Source organism: Equus asinus, chromosome 13 (assembly GCF_041296235.1).
Source record: "Equus asinus isolate D_3611 breed Donkey chromosome 13, EquAss-T2T_v2, whole genome shotgun sequence".
NCBI classification, from domain to species: Eukaryota; Metazoa; Chordata; class Mammalia; order Perissodactyla; family Equidae; genus Equus; species Equus asinus.
Genome location: NC_091802.1, coordinates 25,813,801 through 25,828,551, shown reverse-complemented (window position 1 = coordinate 25,828,551; position 14,751 = coordinate 25,813,801). Strand labels below are relative to the sequence as shown.

The 14,751-nt window shown below is 42.3% G+C and overlaps 1 protein-coding gene across 8 annotated transcripts in view; it reads right to left on the bottom strand.

Annotated features, from left to right (window-relative positions):
* The window catches only part of ACACA (acetyl-CoA carboxylase alpha), a 267,372-nt gene that overhangs the window by 19,498 nt on the left and 233,123 nt on the right, over positions 1-14,751 (bottom strand). For all 8 annotated transcript variants that reach the window (XM_044745744.2, XM_070482836.1, XM_070482837.1 and 5 more), the window contains 2 exons: positions 8,260-8,437; positions 5,866-5,978 (listed from right to left, as the gene is read on the bottom strand). In XM_044745744.2, coding sequence (XP_044601679.1) covers positions 5,866-5,978; positions 8,260-8,437 — 291 coding nt within the window. The remainder of the gene's footprint in view (positions 1-5,865; positions 5,979-8,259; positions 8,438-14,751) is intronic.

Below are 14,751 nucleotides of genomic sequence, written 5' to 3'. Positions count from 1 at the left end.
TGATTGGTTAAATACTTATGAAGCTAAAGAAAAGGACTGGACCACCCTCCCTACTAAGCTCCTGAAAATCTCAGATGTAAGAACACACACCATACCTCAACCTTGAGACTGAAAAATCAGCATTAAAAAGACTGGAATCTTATTAAGATTCAGAAGTACAAACATAAGTAGTTGTTTAAAAGATCTATGTAATCACATTTTCTATGTTGAAAGAAATTTCTCTATAAAGATAGTAAGAGGGTGAAAAAAATCCCTGCAAAACTATTTCCGTATCCATAACAGGTGTGCCTTTCTTATACAAAAGCATTCTTGAAAAACTGCGTAAATCAGATCCTGTTTTAAATGCGTTAAGGGAGCTATTTAGAAGGAACCCTGCAGTGAATCCTTTGGTAAAGCAAATAATCCTTTTGTAATGGGAATAATTTCTCCCAATGTATCTAGTTTTTTTCAAAATCCCATTTTCATATATCTGCTTTTCTTCAAAGGGGGCCATACCTATCTAAATACAACTGTATTTGCATATTGATTTTAACAGCAATTCTCTCAAGGGATGTTTAACCCTAAGGTTCCTTGCAATGGTGTTAGTGCTCTGCTGTTCACATTTTTTAAAATCATTATAGTAAACCCAGAGATTTCCAAAGAGGAGTAAAAAATTATATTACCCCCCTGCAGGCCTGTCCCCTGTGCTCCCATGCCAACATCTCACACAAGAGTCAGGAAACAGCACAGAATTCTCTGAATTCTAGTGGCAATAAGCCTTGCAGTCTTTACTATTTTCTTTCCCTTAGTTGCTCCCCTGAGTCTGGCAGGTCGAGGAACAGGGATCTGGGTTAGCTGTGGCCAACCGGGGAACAGGCTCTCTCAGACATATTCTGATGACAGACTTCAGGCAGGTAGAAGCTGAAGTTCAGTCTAACAAAATGCCTGCCAGGTCTCTCCAGCCTGACAGAACTGTGAATCACTGCCTCCTGGGAAGAAGCAAGCCCAGGTGCTTTTCTTAACACAGAGTACCGGATCACACCAAAACGACCCCTTCTTCTTCCCAGATGTGGTCACTATTGTACTAAATTGCACCAAGCCAAAGAGCTTCTGAATGAGTGTGATGAGGTGGGTTTTAAGCTGCTGCTAACTTAAGGAGAAGACATGATCCCATCATCTCTACCTTCATTATGGAAAAACTTATGTTGTTTCTCATTGGCCTACTTACCACAGAGCCCAGTGTCTGGATGGCCACGGTGCCAGTAAGGATACTCCATGTACAAGAGGTGAGAAGGCCAGAAGCCACTTCCCAGACACAGGTATTGGAACTTCTTTCTTTCCTAGGCTTAACTTTCCAGGTAAGGACAGTGCTTTCTGCCTCAAATAAGCAACTCTGGCTTTTCTTAGCTTACGATATCTTGAAGATGGACACAAGAGATGGAAAAACATGCACAGCTCAGATACTTTGATCACCTCTACTACAAAAGCAGCTTAACCCCTGAATCCCCTTAATCCAAGGAAGTGTCCTTTTCCTGTTATCCTGGCTGCTAAATAGAAGGCCTGGGAGGAAGGCATTCCCAAAGTGTGTGTGTGTGTTTTTTTTTTTTTTTTGGTAAAGAAGATTGGCTCTGAGCTAACATCTGTGCGAATCTTCCTCTATTTTGTATGTGGGATGCCACCACAGCATGGCTTGATGAGCGATGTGCAGGTTCACACCCAGGATTCAAACCTGTGAACCCCAGGCCGCCAAAGTGGAGCATTCAAACTTAACCACCATGCCACTGGGTTGGTCCCCAAAGTTTTCTTTTTTCTGCTTTATCTCCCCAAATCCCCCCTGTACATAGTTGTATATCTTAGTTGTGGGTCCTTCTAGTTGTGGCATGTGGGATGCCACCTCAACATGGCCTGATGAGCTGTGCCATGTCTGCACCCAGGATCCAAACCGGCAAAACCCTGGGCCGCTGCAGTGGAGCGTGTGAACTTAACCGCTCGGCCACAGGGCCAGCCCCCAAAGTTTTTTACAGACACATTTATCCTCACCTGCAGCCACAATACTCTATCTGCACCTGAGGTGCCTCAGGCCAGAAGGCATGCTGGGTGCTGGTTAGGCCTCGCAGGGCCAGCAGCAGTGCTCAGCCAGTGCTGCCTCTGCCCCTGTCAGACTGTCACTCCCAGGGCACGATCCACGTGGGCATAGCTGAGGTGCTGCATGGCAGGCTGCCCGGCTGCCTGGGAACAGGGCCATGACTAAGATGTGTGTCTGGAGCAGAATAAAGTGCCAGTATTGGGCACATTTGCCCGGGTGTTCTTTGTATTAAGGGAGAAGGACAGTGGGGAACTTACAATTGCTTCACAGTAGGGCTCGACAGTTCTCTATCTAAATTGATTTGTTACTTCCCTCTGAACACAAGAGGAGGCTGAGGATCCAGGAGGGGACCTCAGGTCACAGCAACTCAAGAGGCCAGGCAAGGAGGCCGTCCCGCTCCACAGCCACTCTCCCAGCTCCTGGCTCTGTGAGGAGGTAGAAGGACGTCAGAGAGACACAAAGAGGCCTTGGAGGGCTGGGGCTCCAATTCCAGAGAAGGAATTTAATTTCCTTAAGCCAACTAGAAAGGTAGGATGTTCACCTCCCTGCACAGACTCTACTGAGCCCTAGTTCTGAGAATCCAGGGTCAGGACTGGTCCAACAATGCAAGACTCTGGTAATGGGGATTACACCACATTTCTTTCTGGGTTAATTCTTCCCTTTAGCTCTGCCAGGAATCAATGTAGGTACCATTTTCACACTCGCTGTCATACTCACAGAACTGCAAACCAGTAATGAATAATCTCTCACCCAGACTAACTACATAAAATGACAAAAAGGCGTTTTTTTAAAAATAAAAATTATGAAAGAGATGAAGTTACCTGCTAAGAAATGAAATATTACTAATTATCCTTAGAGAATAAACAGTAATTCTGTTTCTGAATACAGTCAATCAGTTGTGCATTGGTTTGTTTTAGTGATACGACAGCATGCTCCCCAGTGCAGAGGCCGGTTTGGGAAGAGATTGGGAACCCAAGATAACAGCCACTCCCACAGGCTTTCTCCTAAATCAGATTTTTCTCAGTGGAATTGGCTTTAGATCACAAGGGGAAAGAATTCTTATTTAATTTTGATCAGGCACAGTATTTAGCTGAGGTAAAATCTGGGGAAATCCTAAGAAAAGTAGAACACAGGGAACTAGAATTCCATCTGGGCTCTGACATACATTTACTTTGTATCTTGGATGATTGACCAACTCTTCTTTTTGCCTCAAACTCCCAATCTGGAAAATAAGGTCATTTTCACCCACTTTGTGAAAAAGCATTTTGGTATTTTGGTTCTAGGCATTGAGAAAGGAGCCAAAAGCTAACGTGAACCCACAAGGAGCTGGGTTCACAGCATGTTCTGTTACATCCCTGCTCATCTGTGGTGTCACAGACATGCCCGGGTGTGTAGGATCTCCCTGAAAGATGCAAACACCTGAGGGACAAGACCACTGCGGTTTCTCATTTCCTTTCCTATACCACTTGCTCCAAAAGCGGACCTCAGCCACAGAGAATGCTCGATGCCAAATACAGCATCTGCTTCTTCTAATGATTAAGAGAGAAAGGAAACGATGCCAATCCCCATGTGTGAAAAATGCCTCACAGATTCAAAGCAAACGCACATTCATCTGATCCTCACATTAGCTAGGTGGGGGTATTATCCCCACTTTCTAGATGAAGAAACTGATGTTTGGAGAAGTTGAACAGTTTATCTATAAGCAACATAACCAAGTCTTGTACAGTTATTTTATTCCAGATCTACTGTTCATATTCCCACACTGCCCTGGGCCAGAGCCTGCTTCACATTTAGCAGACTAAGGATTCTTTCTCTAGTGCCCTTTTGGTCAAGGTTAAATAAATATGGTTTTCTTCAATGCAGATAGGAAATTGATAATGAGATGATTTGTAACAAATGATTAAACGACCATCACTTGGGAGTCTCCTCCCTCTCCCCTTCCTGTGTTTCAAAAGCTAAAAGGCGCTGGGTGAAGACGGGAGTGGTATCACTTTCCTTCAAGAGAAAGAAGCTTCAGCCCCACACTCCTCACCATCCAGTCGTTCTGCAAACAGATGTCAGAGAGGATCCCTCTTCCTACCACCCAGTTACTCTGAAGGGATGATAACAGCCATTGGGGGGTTAAAAAGAGGCAGTGAACCCCCAGTTAATGAGTAGGAATTCAGCAGGCAGTGTAAGATAAATGGAGCTCTCTCTGCTTCTGCTAGAGTCAGCATGAACTGCGGCCCTGCGGCTTGTTTGTGGCAAATGGAGTGCGCGAAATATCAAAGGGCAGTGATCCAGAAGAAGACCGACTTTGACAAATTTTAAATTGGCCAGAAAGAAAACCAGCAAAAAAGAAAAAAAAACAAAAGAAAAAAAAAAGAGAGAAAATTATGCAATTCACTGTGTCCTGCAATTGTGGCACTGCTGCCTTTGTACAGAATTAGTGGTAAAAACAGCAGCAACGATTGCCGGATGCTGGGAGCAATTATGAGCCATCTAAGTGAGATGCTTATCAGTGGCTGAAGCTTTTAGAGCTCTCTCTCTGTACAGTTGTGAGTAACTTGCTCTTGAGCTGCAGTTACTTTAATTAAAGTGTATGGTGTTGGTCAGAAGTAATTATCCTCTTTGGAGAAGAAAGAGAAAAAACCCACAACAATTCTGGGTGGCAATAGATTTTAGAAACAAGTCTGCCAATTTCTTGTTGTATGTGTGTACTTCCCATAAAAGGATCAGGCTGTGGTGAGTTAGAGTTATTGGTGGTTGTTAGCTAATGGCAAACAATGGGACACAAATACGGTTTATTGTAACCCAAGTCACTGTGTTTGGCAGGCAACCTGGCTCAGGGCTCCAAATGCCAGGATGTGCAGGCAAACACTCAGAAGTTCTTGTGTCTTTAGATGGTGAGGATATGAAGAGTCTACAAATGGTACTTTATTAACTAAATTACTAATTGGAACATAAATGAGCTAGCATTTCTTCTTTATGCCTTTCATTCACCGTTTCACTACCTTTTAAAGACAATCTCTGTTCCTTTAGAAAAAATCAAAACAAACCAGCAAACAAAAGAACCTCAAGCAATTATCTTTACTAACATAGTAAGGGGCTCCATGGGAGACGTTGGCGGAAAATCAGTGTTTTAAAAGACTCGGAAATTCATTCAGACTCTGGACTCAACACAGGGCTCCCATGGTTCAGTCCTATGTTCACACTGCTAGTGCCTTCCAAGGGCTCCAGAAACGAACGAGCAACGGAGGATGGCTGGAAGCACCCAATGCAGAGGCTCCAAGGCAGTGGCTGCCGCAACCTCTGTTTGGAAGCACACAGTGCAGTCTCTACTTCCATTTCTCTAGCTCAGGGTGGCCCCACAACACTGCCTGGGTAGTCTCCAGCTTTTCCATCCCATGACACTGACACTCACATCCCTCAGAAATGAGGCTGGCTTGTCCAAAGAGACAAGTAGAGACAGGACATCTAAGTCTAGCATATTCTCTGCCTGATTAGCCTGCCCCCAACAGCAACTTCTAGCTAATCATTCTTTACAAGGACATCCACAAACCTAGAAAGATGGGCTATTTGAACTGTAAAGAAATATCAGAAGAAAAATCAGGTGACTTTTGCTTTTTTAGAGCCCACTTTCCCTCCTATTACACACACTATTTCATTCTACTAGGTTTCTTACCATATAGAGGACAGTAAATAAAGATTATCATGAATTTGATCAAATGCTTCAGTGCCTCCTCCCCTGGCCTATGAATGCACTCATTACAAATCAGTTGAATGGCTCATTGATTTGCCAGGAGGACAAGCAGACATACCCAATCGCTCAGCCAAGTGGATGTAGACCGGGTCCACCCGACGCATGGTTTTCACCAGATCCTTTCTGCGGAATTTGATTTCTACTGTCCCTTCTGGCTCCAAAATTGAGCCCCTAGATCAGAGAGAAAGAAAACAAAATAAAAATAAAGGCACTTTAAAGGAAGGAGACTACAGAATGAGGCCAGTTACAATTTGTGGACCAGGAAATAGCTTCATTATGGTTTTGCCCACCCATGGTTCACAGAAGTAACCCCAGGGGGAGAAGCAGGCACCAGAGAAGTGTCTAAGTGAGGTATGAGAAAGGCCTGGCAAAAAGCAGTTAAAATAATTCTCATTACCACACCAGGCTACTTCCATCTCAGAGGCAGAAGAATACAGATTCCACCACCTATAGCTGACAAGGGTAACAGGAATCCATTATTTTCCAGGAAAAAAAAAATGATGATGTAGGCGCAGTGGTAGGGAACAACCTCCAGTACGTGGGCCATACAATGAGGGGTCGATGCTGGTGAGTCCGCTGGTAGGACTCAGACAGACTAGGCCAGGCCAAGCAGTAGAGAAAATGTTCTGCCTACTGATGGAAAATGAAAGGTCTCCGCATTACTTCTAGTGCATACTAATAATGCTCTGTTACCAGGAACTTTACCCTAAACACCTTTAAAAAAAAAAACAAAACAAAACTCCTTTTACATTTTTTTTTTTTTTTGAGGAAGACTAGCCCTAAGCCAACATCTGTCAATCCTCCTCTTTTTGCTGAGGAAGACTGGCCCTGAGCTAACATCCATGCCCATCTTCCTCTACTTTATATGTGGGACGCCTACCACAGCATGGCGTGCCAAGTGGTGCCATGTCTGCACCCGGGATCCGAACTGGTGAATCCCAGGCCACAGAAGCAGAATGTGCACACTTAACCGCTGTGCCACCAGGCCGGGCCACCTTTTACATTTAAAAAAAATTACAGCTAATGCTTACTGTGTGCATGGCACTGTTCTAAGTGCTTACATATCAATCTTCACAATAATCCTATGCCCAGTCTACATAGACTACGAGGTAAGGTACTATTACCTTCATTTTACAGATGAGGAACTAAGGTACAGGAAGTTAAGAGACATGTCTAAGTGTAACAAGCGACAGAGTTGGATTTGAAACCAGTCTTTTTTTTTTTAAAGATTGGCACCTGAACTAACAACTGTTGCCAATCTTTTTTTTTCTTCTGCTTTTTCTCCCCAAATCCCCCCAGTATTTAGTTGTATATTTTTTTAGTTGTGGTCCTTCTAGTTGTGGCACATGGGACGCCGCCTCAACATGGCCTGATGAGTGGTGCCATGTCCATGCTCAGGATCCGAACCCTAGGCCGCCGAAGCGGAGCGTGCAAACTTAACCACTTGGCCTCAGAGCCAGCCCCTGAAACCAGACAGTCTTGTTCCCAAGTGTGCAGAGGAACTGTCTTTGATCTGACATCAGATCGGGGCTAGGTTAGGACTTAAAAATAATAAATTCCTACATACAGAATGCTAGCCTATGGATTTGACAATAAAACTACTGGACTCTACTAAGCAGGTTTTGAAATGGGAGGCTGAGGTTTTTGGGAAAAGAGACACACAAGTGCTCTAATAAAACAACTGGATGTAGGAATTGGCATGGAAAATGTCAAGGAAATATGGCGTGAAATTTACCTACTTTGGAAAGGTTTGAAAACAGATTACGAAAGGAAGCTGGATTAGATCTATTTACTTAAGTACTCTCGTGTACCACTTCCCAACAAAAGTCTGGGACTTTCTCTTGCAGTACTTTGGGTGCTACAAACACAGTGTCGTCCCAGTCTCCTAAAATGCCAGAGTGAGACACTGGACTCTGAGGGAGAAGCCTTGGTCTGGAACCACAGAATGCAGGTGCTGTGGTGCACCTCAGTGATCCCTCAGCTTGTTCTACAGACAAGGAGAAGCAGCCAGGGAGAGTGAGGACTGATCCAAGTTCCTCACCAGTCAGTGGCAGAGCTGGGTTAAGACCCTAGAACTCCAGACTAACGATTCAGTCCTTCCACTCTGACTAGCTTAAAGCTCCCTCTGCCACACACCTAAGAAAGAGATAGTGAACAGGCATATCTGAACAAGAGAAGGAGAGATCTCTCTGAGTTTGGGGGTGCCTGGTTTAGAGGACTTTGTGGTAAAAGAGTCCAGGGTGGGGGAACCACATTGAAAAAGCCTGACTCTAGCCTGGTTTCTTTCTCATACCAGTAGACTCTACTTAGAAAGCCTATTTTTCTGACTTTGAAGCTCTCTGGGAATGGACATATTCAAATAAAGTTCTTTTGGTTATAACATTCTCCAGGAGGAAACCAACAGCTAGAGGATCCTTAGAGGCGGTGAATGGAAATAAGGAAAGAGTGCTACCTGCTTTCTCGGTCAGCATACATCTCCATGTGCCGGGGGTTGATGGTGGGGTCAATCACCACCCAGGAGCCACCCCGAAGCTCGGCCTGGGGAGGAATGTAAACCATCACAGGCTGAGAGCACTCCCGTAAGCCATCCACGATGTAAGCACCAAACTTCAGCACTTGGTCGTACATATCTATGGAGAACAAGACAAATCAGAAATCATGAAACAGGGCTTCCAAACATTGTTCACATCATGGCACACAGAGAAAACAGTATTTATATGGCTCACTGTGCCTCCATGAGGAGGATGCTCATGGCCAGAGGTGACAGATCTGGGGGTTCAAGACTCCAGACAATCTTCACAAGAATAAGAGAAGTGTACTGTCTTTCATAAGATACAGTGTGCAGGCCGTATGGATTGCATATCCATTTCATATCCTCCCTGAATTTCTGTACTCAGGTTTCACCACATTAATTCACACTTGCTCTACAGATGTTGAGTATTTTTCATGTCAATATGTGATCTCTCTCACTACATTAACTTTTCTGAAGGAAGGAACTATTTAGGCTCTTTTCAATTCTTCTCAGGATACTTAGCATGTGATAAGCTCTTAAAATGTGCAGCTAATGGAAATGGATCCTTCAAAAATTTTGTCTTCGGGGCTAGCCCAGTGGTGTAGTGGTTAAATGTGTGCACTCCACTTAAGCAGCCCAGGGTTTGTGGGTTCAGATCCCAGGCGTGGACCTACATACCACTCATCAAGCTATGCTATGGTGGCGTCCCACATATAAAATAGAGGAAGATTGGTACAGACGTTAGCTCAGTGACAATCTTTCTCAAGCAAAAAGAGGAGGATTGGCAACAGATGTTAGCTCAGGGCCAATCTTTGTCACCAAAACCAAAAAATTTATCTTCAAAAACTGCATCTTTCATCTTTGTATCCCCAGTGTCCTGTCTAGTGCCTGGAACATAGTTAGTCCTCAGTAAGCGTCTGCTGAGTGAATGAATGAATGAATGAATGAGCACATAAATACTTGGGAAAGAACACAACAAGAAAGGAAAACAAATTAAGTCTTTAACAGTTGCATTTTTATTATGGTATCAATGAGAGAAAAAAAATTTAAAATGCTTAGGTATTTACTGGAAATACCACATAGCCCATATAAAAAGAGGAACCACCTCTTTGTTCTGCTCAAGAGTATACTTTGTAATCCCTCCAAGGCCAGGAGAAACCTGAAGAAAAGGGACTCCTGATGCACAAATAACGTGAGTCCTTGGAAAGCAGGATCAGTTATTTATTTCCCAACAATCTATGACTTCTTCCCATTTCCTAGCTCACTAAAGTCTAAATATTGCTAAAGTTTTAGGTTTATGATTCCAGAAGTTTAATGAGTATTTCAGTGGAACCACAATGGATCCTTTTTAAACACCAAATAACAGGTTCAGCTGTGTTCAAACTTTCCTATCAAAGAGAGGATCTCAATTTGGAATAAATCAATTCTGGAAATCCAAAGCAAAGAAGCATTTTTCAGTAAGTTTAAAGCAAACCAAATAGAAAACGTTTTCAGCATAGTTACTGACAAATTAAACTGCCACCTTCTCCAAAGTGAAAATGGCTCTCTATATACAAGCCATCAGTGAGCACAGTACACTGCAAGGCATGTTCCTTTCTCCCTGGCTGGTCTGTGAAGACTTCAGAAATTCCAAAAATTCAGAAGTTGCTCCAGGAAAAACTCCCTATTCTATGTGGAATGTGTATGGTCATATACTCTGCATATATGATCAGAGAGCAAAGACATTTATTCCTTTGGGAGGAAAGCAAAGACCAAAAAAATTTACTGCTAATTACACAACTGCTGTATGAAGAGCAGGGAATAAAGGACTTTAAGCGCTTAACGCTAATTCTGTGGTTATGAAAATAATTGCTCAGTTCAAATTATTTTAACTAAATTAATTCTTTAGTGGATATTTCAACCAGTGTTACATAATAAAATAATTGTGTAATTAGCAGTACATTTTTCAGTGCTGCCAAGAGTACAGTCTCAGAAAAAGTAACAGGAAGACGTGGCCCAATGGAATCAGGCACAGAGAAGAAATGAGAGGCACAGATAAAAGGAGAAAGTAAAACAGAAAACAGCACCAAAAAAGTCACTCTACACGAAAAAGAAAAAAGCAAGTTAGAGGTAAAGGAAGACAAAGTTTCCAACCTCTTCACTTACTTCTGCTTATTAAAGGCATATCTACATCAAAATCTGCCTCTGCACCATGATTAACAGACCCAGCTTCCAAAAAGAATGGGACTTTATTTAAAACGTACTCTCATTTATTTAATTCAAAAAACTTAATTTCATAGTACATGTAAATAGTGTGTTTGGCATAAAGTTGAGTATGTGTACATTTTATTTTTGTGGAATGGACTTTGGTCCCTCTTTTTCAGCATCATGGCCAGCTTACTGCGTACCAGGGAGTGTGATTACATATACACACATACAAGCCATTTAATCATCAGAAAAAGCATCTTCTTCTTATATTGAAGGTGCAGATGTGTGAACTGAGGCTTAGTTAAATAAGTGAGTAAGTGGCAGAGATAAGACTTGAATACAGATCTTTCTGGCTCTAAAGTCCACATTCTACTACCTCATTCTTTTCTTTTTTTCTTTTTTTTGAGGAAAATTAGCCCTGAGATAACTACTGCCAATCCTCCTCTTTTTGCTGAGGAAGACTGGCCCTGAGCTAACATCCGTGCCCATCTTCCTCTGCTTTATACGTGGGACACCTACCACAGCATGGCTTTTGCCAAGCGGTGCCGTGTCCACAACCGGGATCTGAACCAGCGGACCCTGGGCCGCCAAGAAGCAGAACGTGCGAACTTAACCACTGCGCCACCGGGCCAGGCCCAACTACCTCATTCTTACCTCATCATTCTTATCGCTGGGAAAGAGCATGAGGCTGGGGCAACCTTTCCAGCATCTGATACAATGACTGAGTAAAATAAAAACCAAAAAAGAGATTTGAATAAATGAATATTTCTAAATTTTGCCTGTTTTTTTGGGATGTTCCGAAATGTCAGAAAGGGTACTGATGACAATACCAGCTATGTGAAGGGCTTGGAGCTAACTGCCACACAATTACCTTCAGGCCCCAAGACTGTGAGTAGAAAAGTGGCATCAAGTTTCATTAAAGCTGACAAGCTTAGGACTGAAAACAATGCTTCCATCTAACCTGGAACACCAAGAGACCACAACCCATTCACCAAAACACCCAAAAAGCAACAAAGGCTATTCAAATATAAACAAACACATCTACACACAAACTCCACAAATGACATTATTCTGAATCACAGCTGCCCTAAACCACCATTTTGAAAGGCACTTGGCAACAATCTGACATACTTGTCTGAAATCCCTTCACAGTTAAGAAACAAAGCAAAAGCACAGCCAAGAGTAGCAGAGGAGGGGCCTCCCAGGGTTTAGGCCAGCAATCAGTCTAGTGAATTTTTGAGCTATGTATATGCTGACTGTCAATTCTCCAGCCCCGAGAAATGAAGCTGGGAATGGAAAATACTGATAGGTTCTTCACTGAAGAGGCGGGAGCTTGGAGCTTTCTGAGTATTCTGGGCAAAGTCCATCTGCCTGAACGGTGATCACACACTATGTTCTCAGCACCCAGGCACCACCCCTGCCCAGGGCCTTCACTGTTACACAACATGGATAAAGCGTGGCATCCACATGTACCAAACAAGGGAGCAGGGTGGCAGGGTCTTTCCACAGTGCCCCATCTAGAAACTAGAAGGATCTTACTGGCTTGAGGCGAGATTATGTGTGAGAAGCTGAAGGTAAACATTAGGCATACACACACCGCATACACATAATGTTTCTTGTGAGTTCATTATGGCCAGCTGACATTGTATTTCTACATCCAAGTAATCAGAGAGTTTAAAATAGACTTTCATTCCAGTTAAAGTTTTCAATAAATGTTTTTTTATTGTTATTTATAACCTGTCCCAGGAAAAAATAATAAGTATAACATGAAAAGCCAACTGAGAGTGACCCTGTAGCACTAGCAGTGAGGCAGCTTAATATCACTGGGATTTGCATCCTATCAAGCTATTCATGCTGAGGCTGGGACCCTGGTGCTAATTTCTAGTAAATTTCACGCTTGATGTCTCCCTGTTGTGGGTCATTGCCGGTTCGTCTAAATAAACTGCTTCCAAATGGCTCTTCCATCTAAATATTCAGCCAGTTTTTATAATTTAATTTTGCATTATGCTGAATAGCCTTCCGGCCAGATAGAACTCATTGGAAAAAAAGCACCAATACCATCTTGACATGCTTTTATTTATTTATTTATATTTTTACTGCTCGAATTAGACCTCCTAGGCCGACTAGTAAAGAGTTTTTTTTTCCCTCCACTAATGTCAATTTTCAGCATAGCAAGAGCTGTCTCTAATCTTTTCCTACTCATTACACACAATTTTGGAGTCATTTTACCCACAGTGCAGTCGGCTCCTGGCTGTGTGTTTGTGTGCACTGAGGGATGGCATAATTGTTTATTTTCCCTCCCTGCATAATCCCCAGCCAGTATTGAAACCAAAACTGCAAACATCTCCCCAAGGGATATGGAATGACTCTCAGCTTAGGTCCCTTTACATGAGATAATACGTAGGAAACATCCTGACCTGTATGTAAATATGAAAGGCAGATGTTCTTTCCCTTCCTACTTTCACACTGATCTCTATCTTCCCCAAAGCTTATTTGTCTTAAGTGATGTATAAATGGATGTAGCAGCACCAAAATTCAGAAGACAAGGCTGGCCCTGGTCTGTATCAAGCCAATAACTCATTTTTGACCAGGGGCATGGGGGAGGGGAAAATGGGGAGTTATTGTTTAATGGGTACTTTACATCAGGGATGACGGAAAAGTTTTGGGTATATATGGTGGTGATGGTTCCACAACACTGTGAACACATTTAATGCTGCTGAATTATACACTTACAAATGGTTAAAATGATAAATATTATGTTATGCATATTTTGCCACAATAAAAAAACATAACATTTCTGAGCTCTTGAAGTTTCTTCTCACAATAACCAAGGACAACCCCAAAGCAGAGGAGAGGTAGATGGATAATAACTTTCTCAGGAACCTAGATATTCTATTCTAGGGATGTTCTGGTAAATCTAGTTCTGGTCCTAGGCTCTAAAATCAGCCAACTGTGCAACAGGAAGTCAGACAGATCTGTGTTCCTATCCTAACTCTGTCATTTTTTAGCAAAATCATCTTGAGAAATTTACTTAACCTAAACCTTTATTTATATAAATTGCAGATAATAATATAACCTACCCCTTAGAGGTGCTTGTTGTGATGATTATGTAAGATAATGCATGCAAAACGCTTAGCACAGTTTCTAGTGAAAAGAGCTCAATGAATCTTATTGTAGTTCTTATTGTTGCAGGGCTGGCAGCCAATCTGGGCCTGAGCCAAAATATGTAGCAGAATTGAAGCTTTTCCTACAAGTGGCACATGGCTAACTTTTCAACTCTGAACTTATTAGGACAAAATAGCCAGGCTGACTTACTCCTAAGTAACGTCAGCAAGAGTACATACTCACTGGCCCCTTAGAAGAGAGGTAAGTAAGGAGTAATACTATTGAATTCTCTCCTAAACCTTAATATAAATCTGACAGCCAAGGAATTTGGGATCAAGTGAAATCTGATGCTAAATGAACCTCAGATATATACATGAAAGGGGTTTCAGGCCCCTCCTCCAAAAAGACCCTTCAATATAGTATCATCCTCTTTTGAACACTTGGTGTTTTGTTTATACATTACAGATTTATCATTCTGCCCAAGACATTTTTCTTGACTCCTTGAGGCAATATCTGTTTCTGACTTATTATTGTTTTCTCTCAAGTAGCTGGTATAGTTCCTTGAACATAAGAACTCAATAAAAATGTGTAGGATTGACTTGTTTGACCTATACTCTCAATATTTCATGGTATTTCCACTGATTTATCATCTTGGTCAAAAAATAATTCACCTTGATAGCCTAAGATAAAGTACAGAAACATTAATTTGCATGTGTAGTCCAAATCTGCCCCAAGAAAAGTGTAAAATGTAGTAGTTTCCAGCAAAATGAGCAAAGGGGAACTTTTCAACTAAAAAAAAAAAAATCATCCTAGTTGTGTACATTTTGCCAGGGAGGCCTGGCAATACAGGGCTTTTCCTTGCCAGGAAAGGGAAAGTTCTTGGCATAATGCTCTCTCTACACATGACTGCTGATCTATAAAAAGGTAACTTACTCAGGCTTTTCCTCCCTCCAAGCTAGAGATGCTCCTGCCCAAGGTATTTCTGGGTGCCCTATTGAGAGTTCATTCTTTCACATTTTATATGCCCTTATTTCTGATCACACTATTCACTTCAACAGTAGCAACTCCTCCTTCCTTCCATTCCCCTAACCCATGCTATTCCTTTGGAGCCCTCAGGCCTCCCCTGATGAAGGAAGTAGA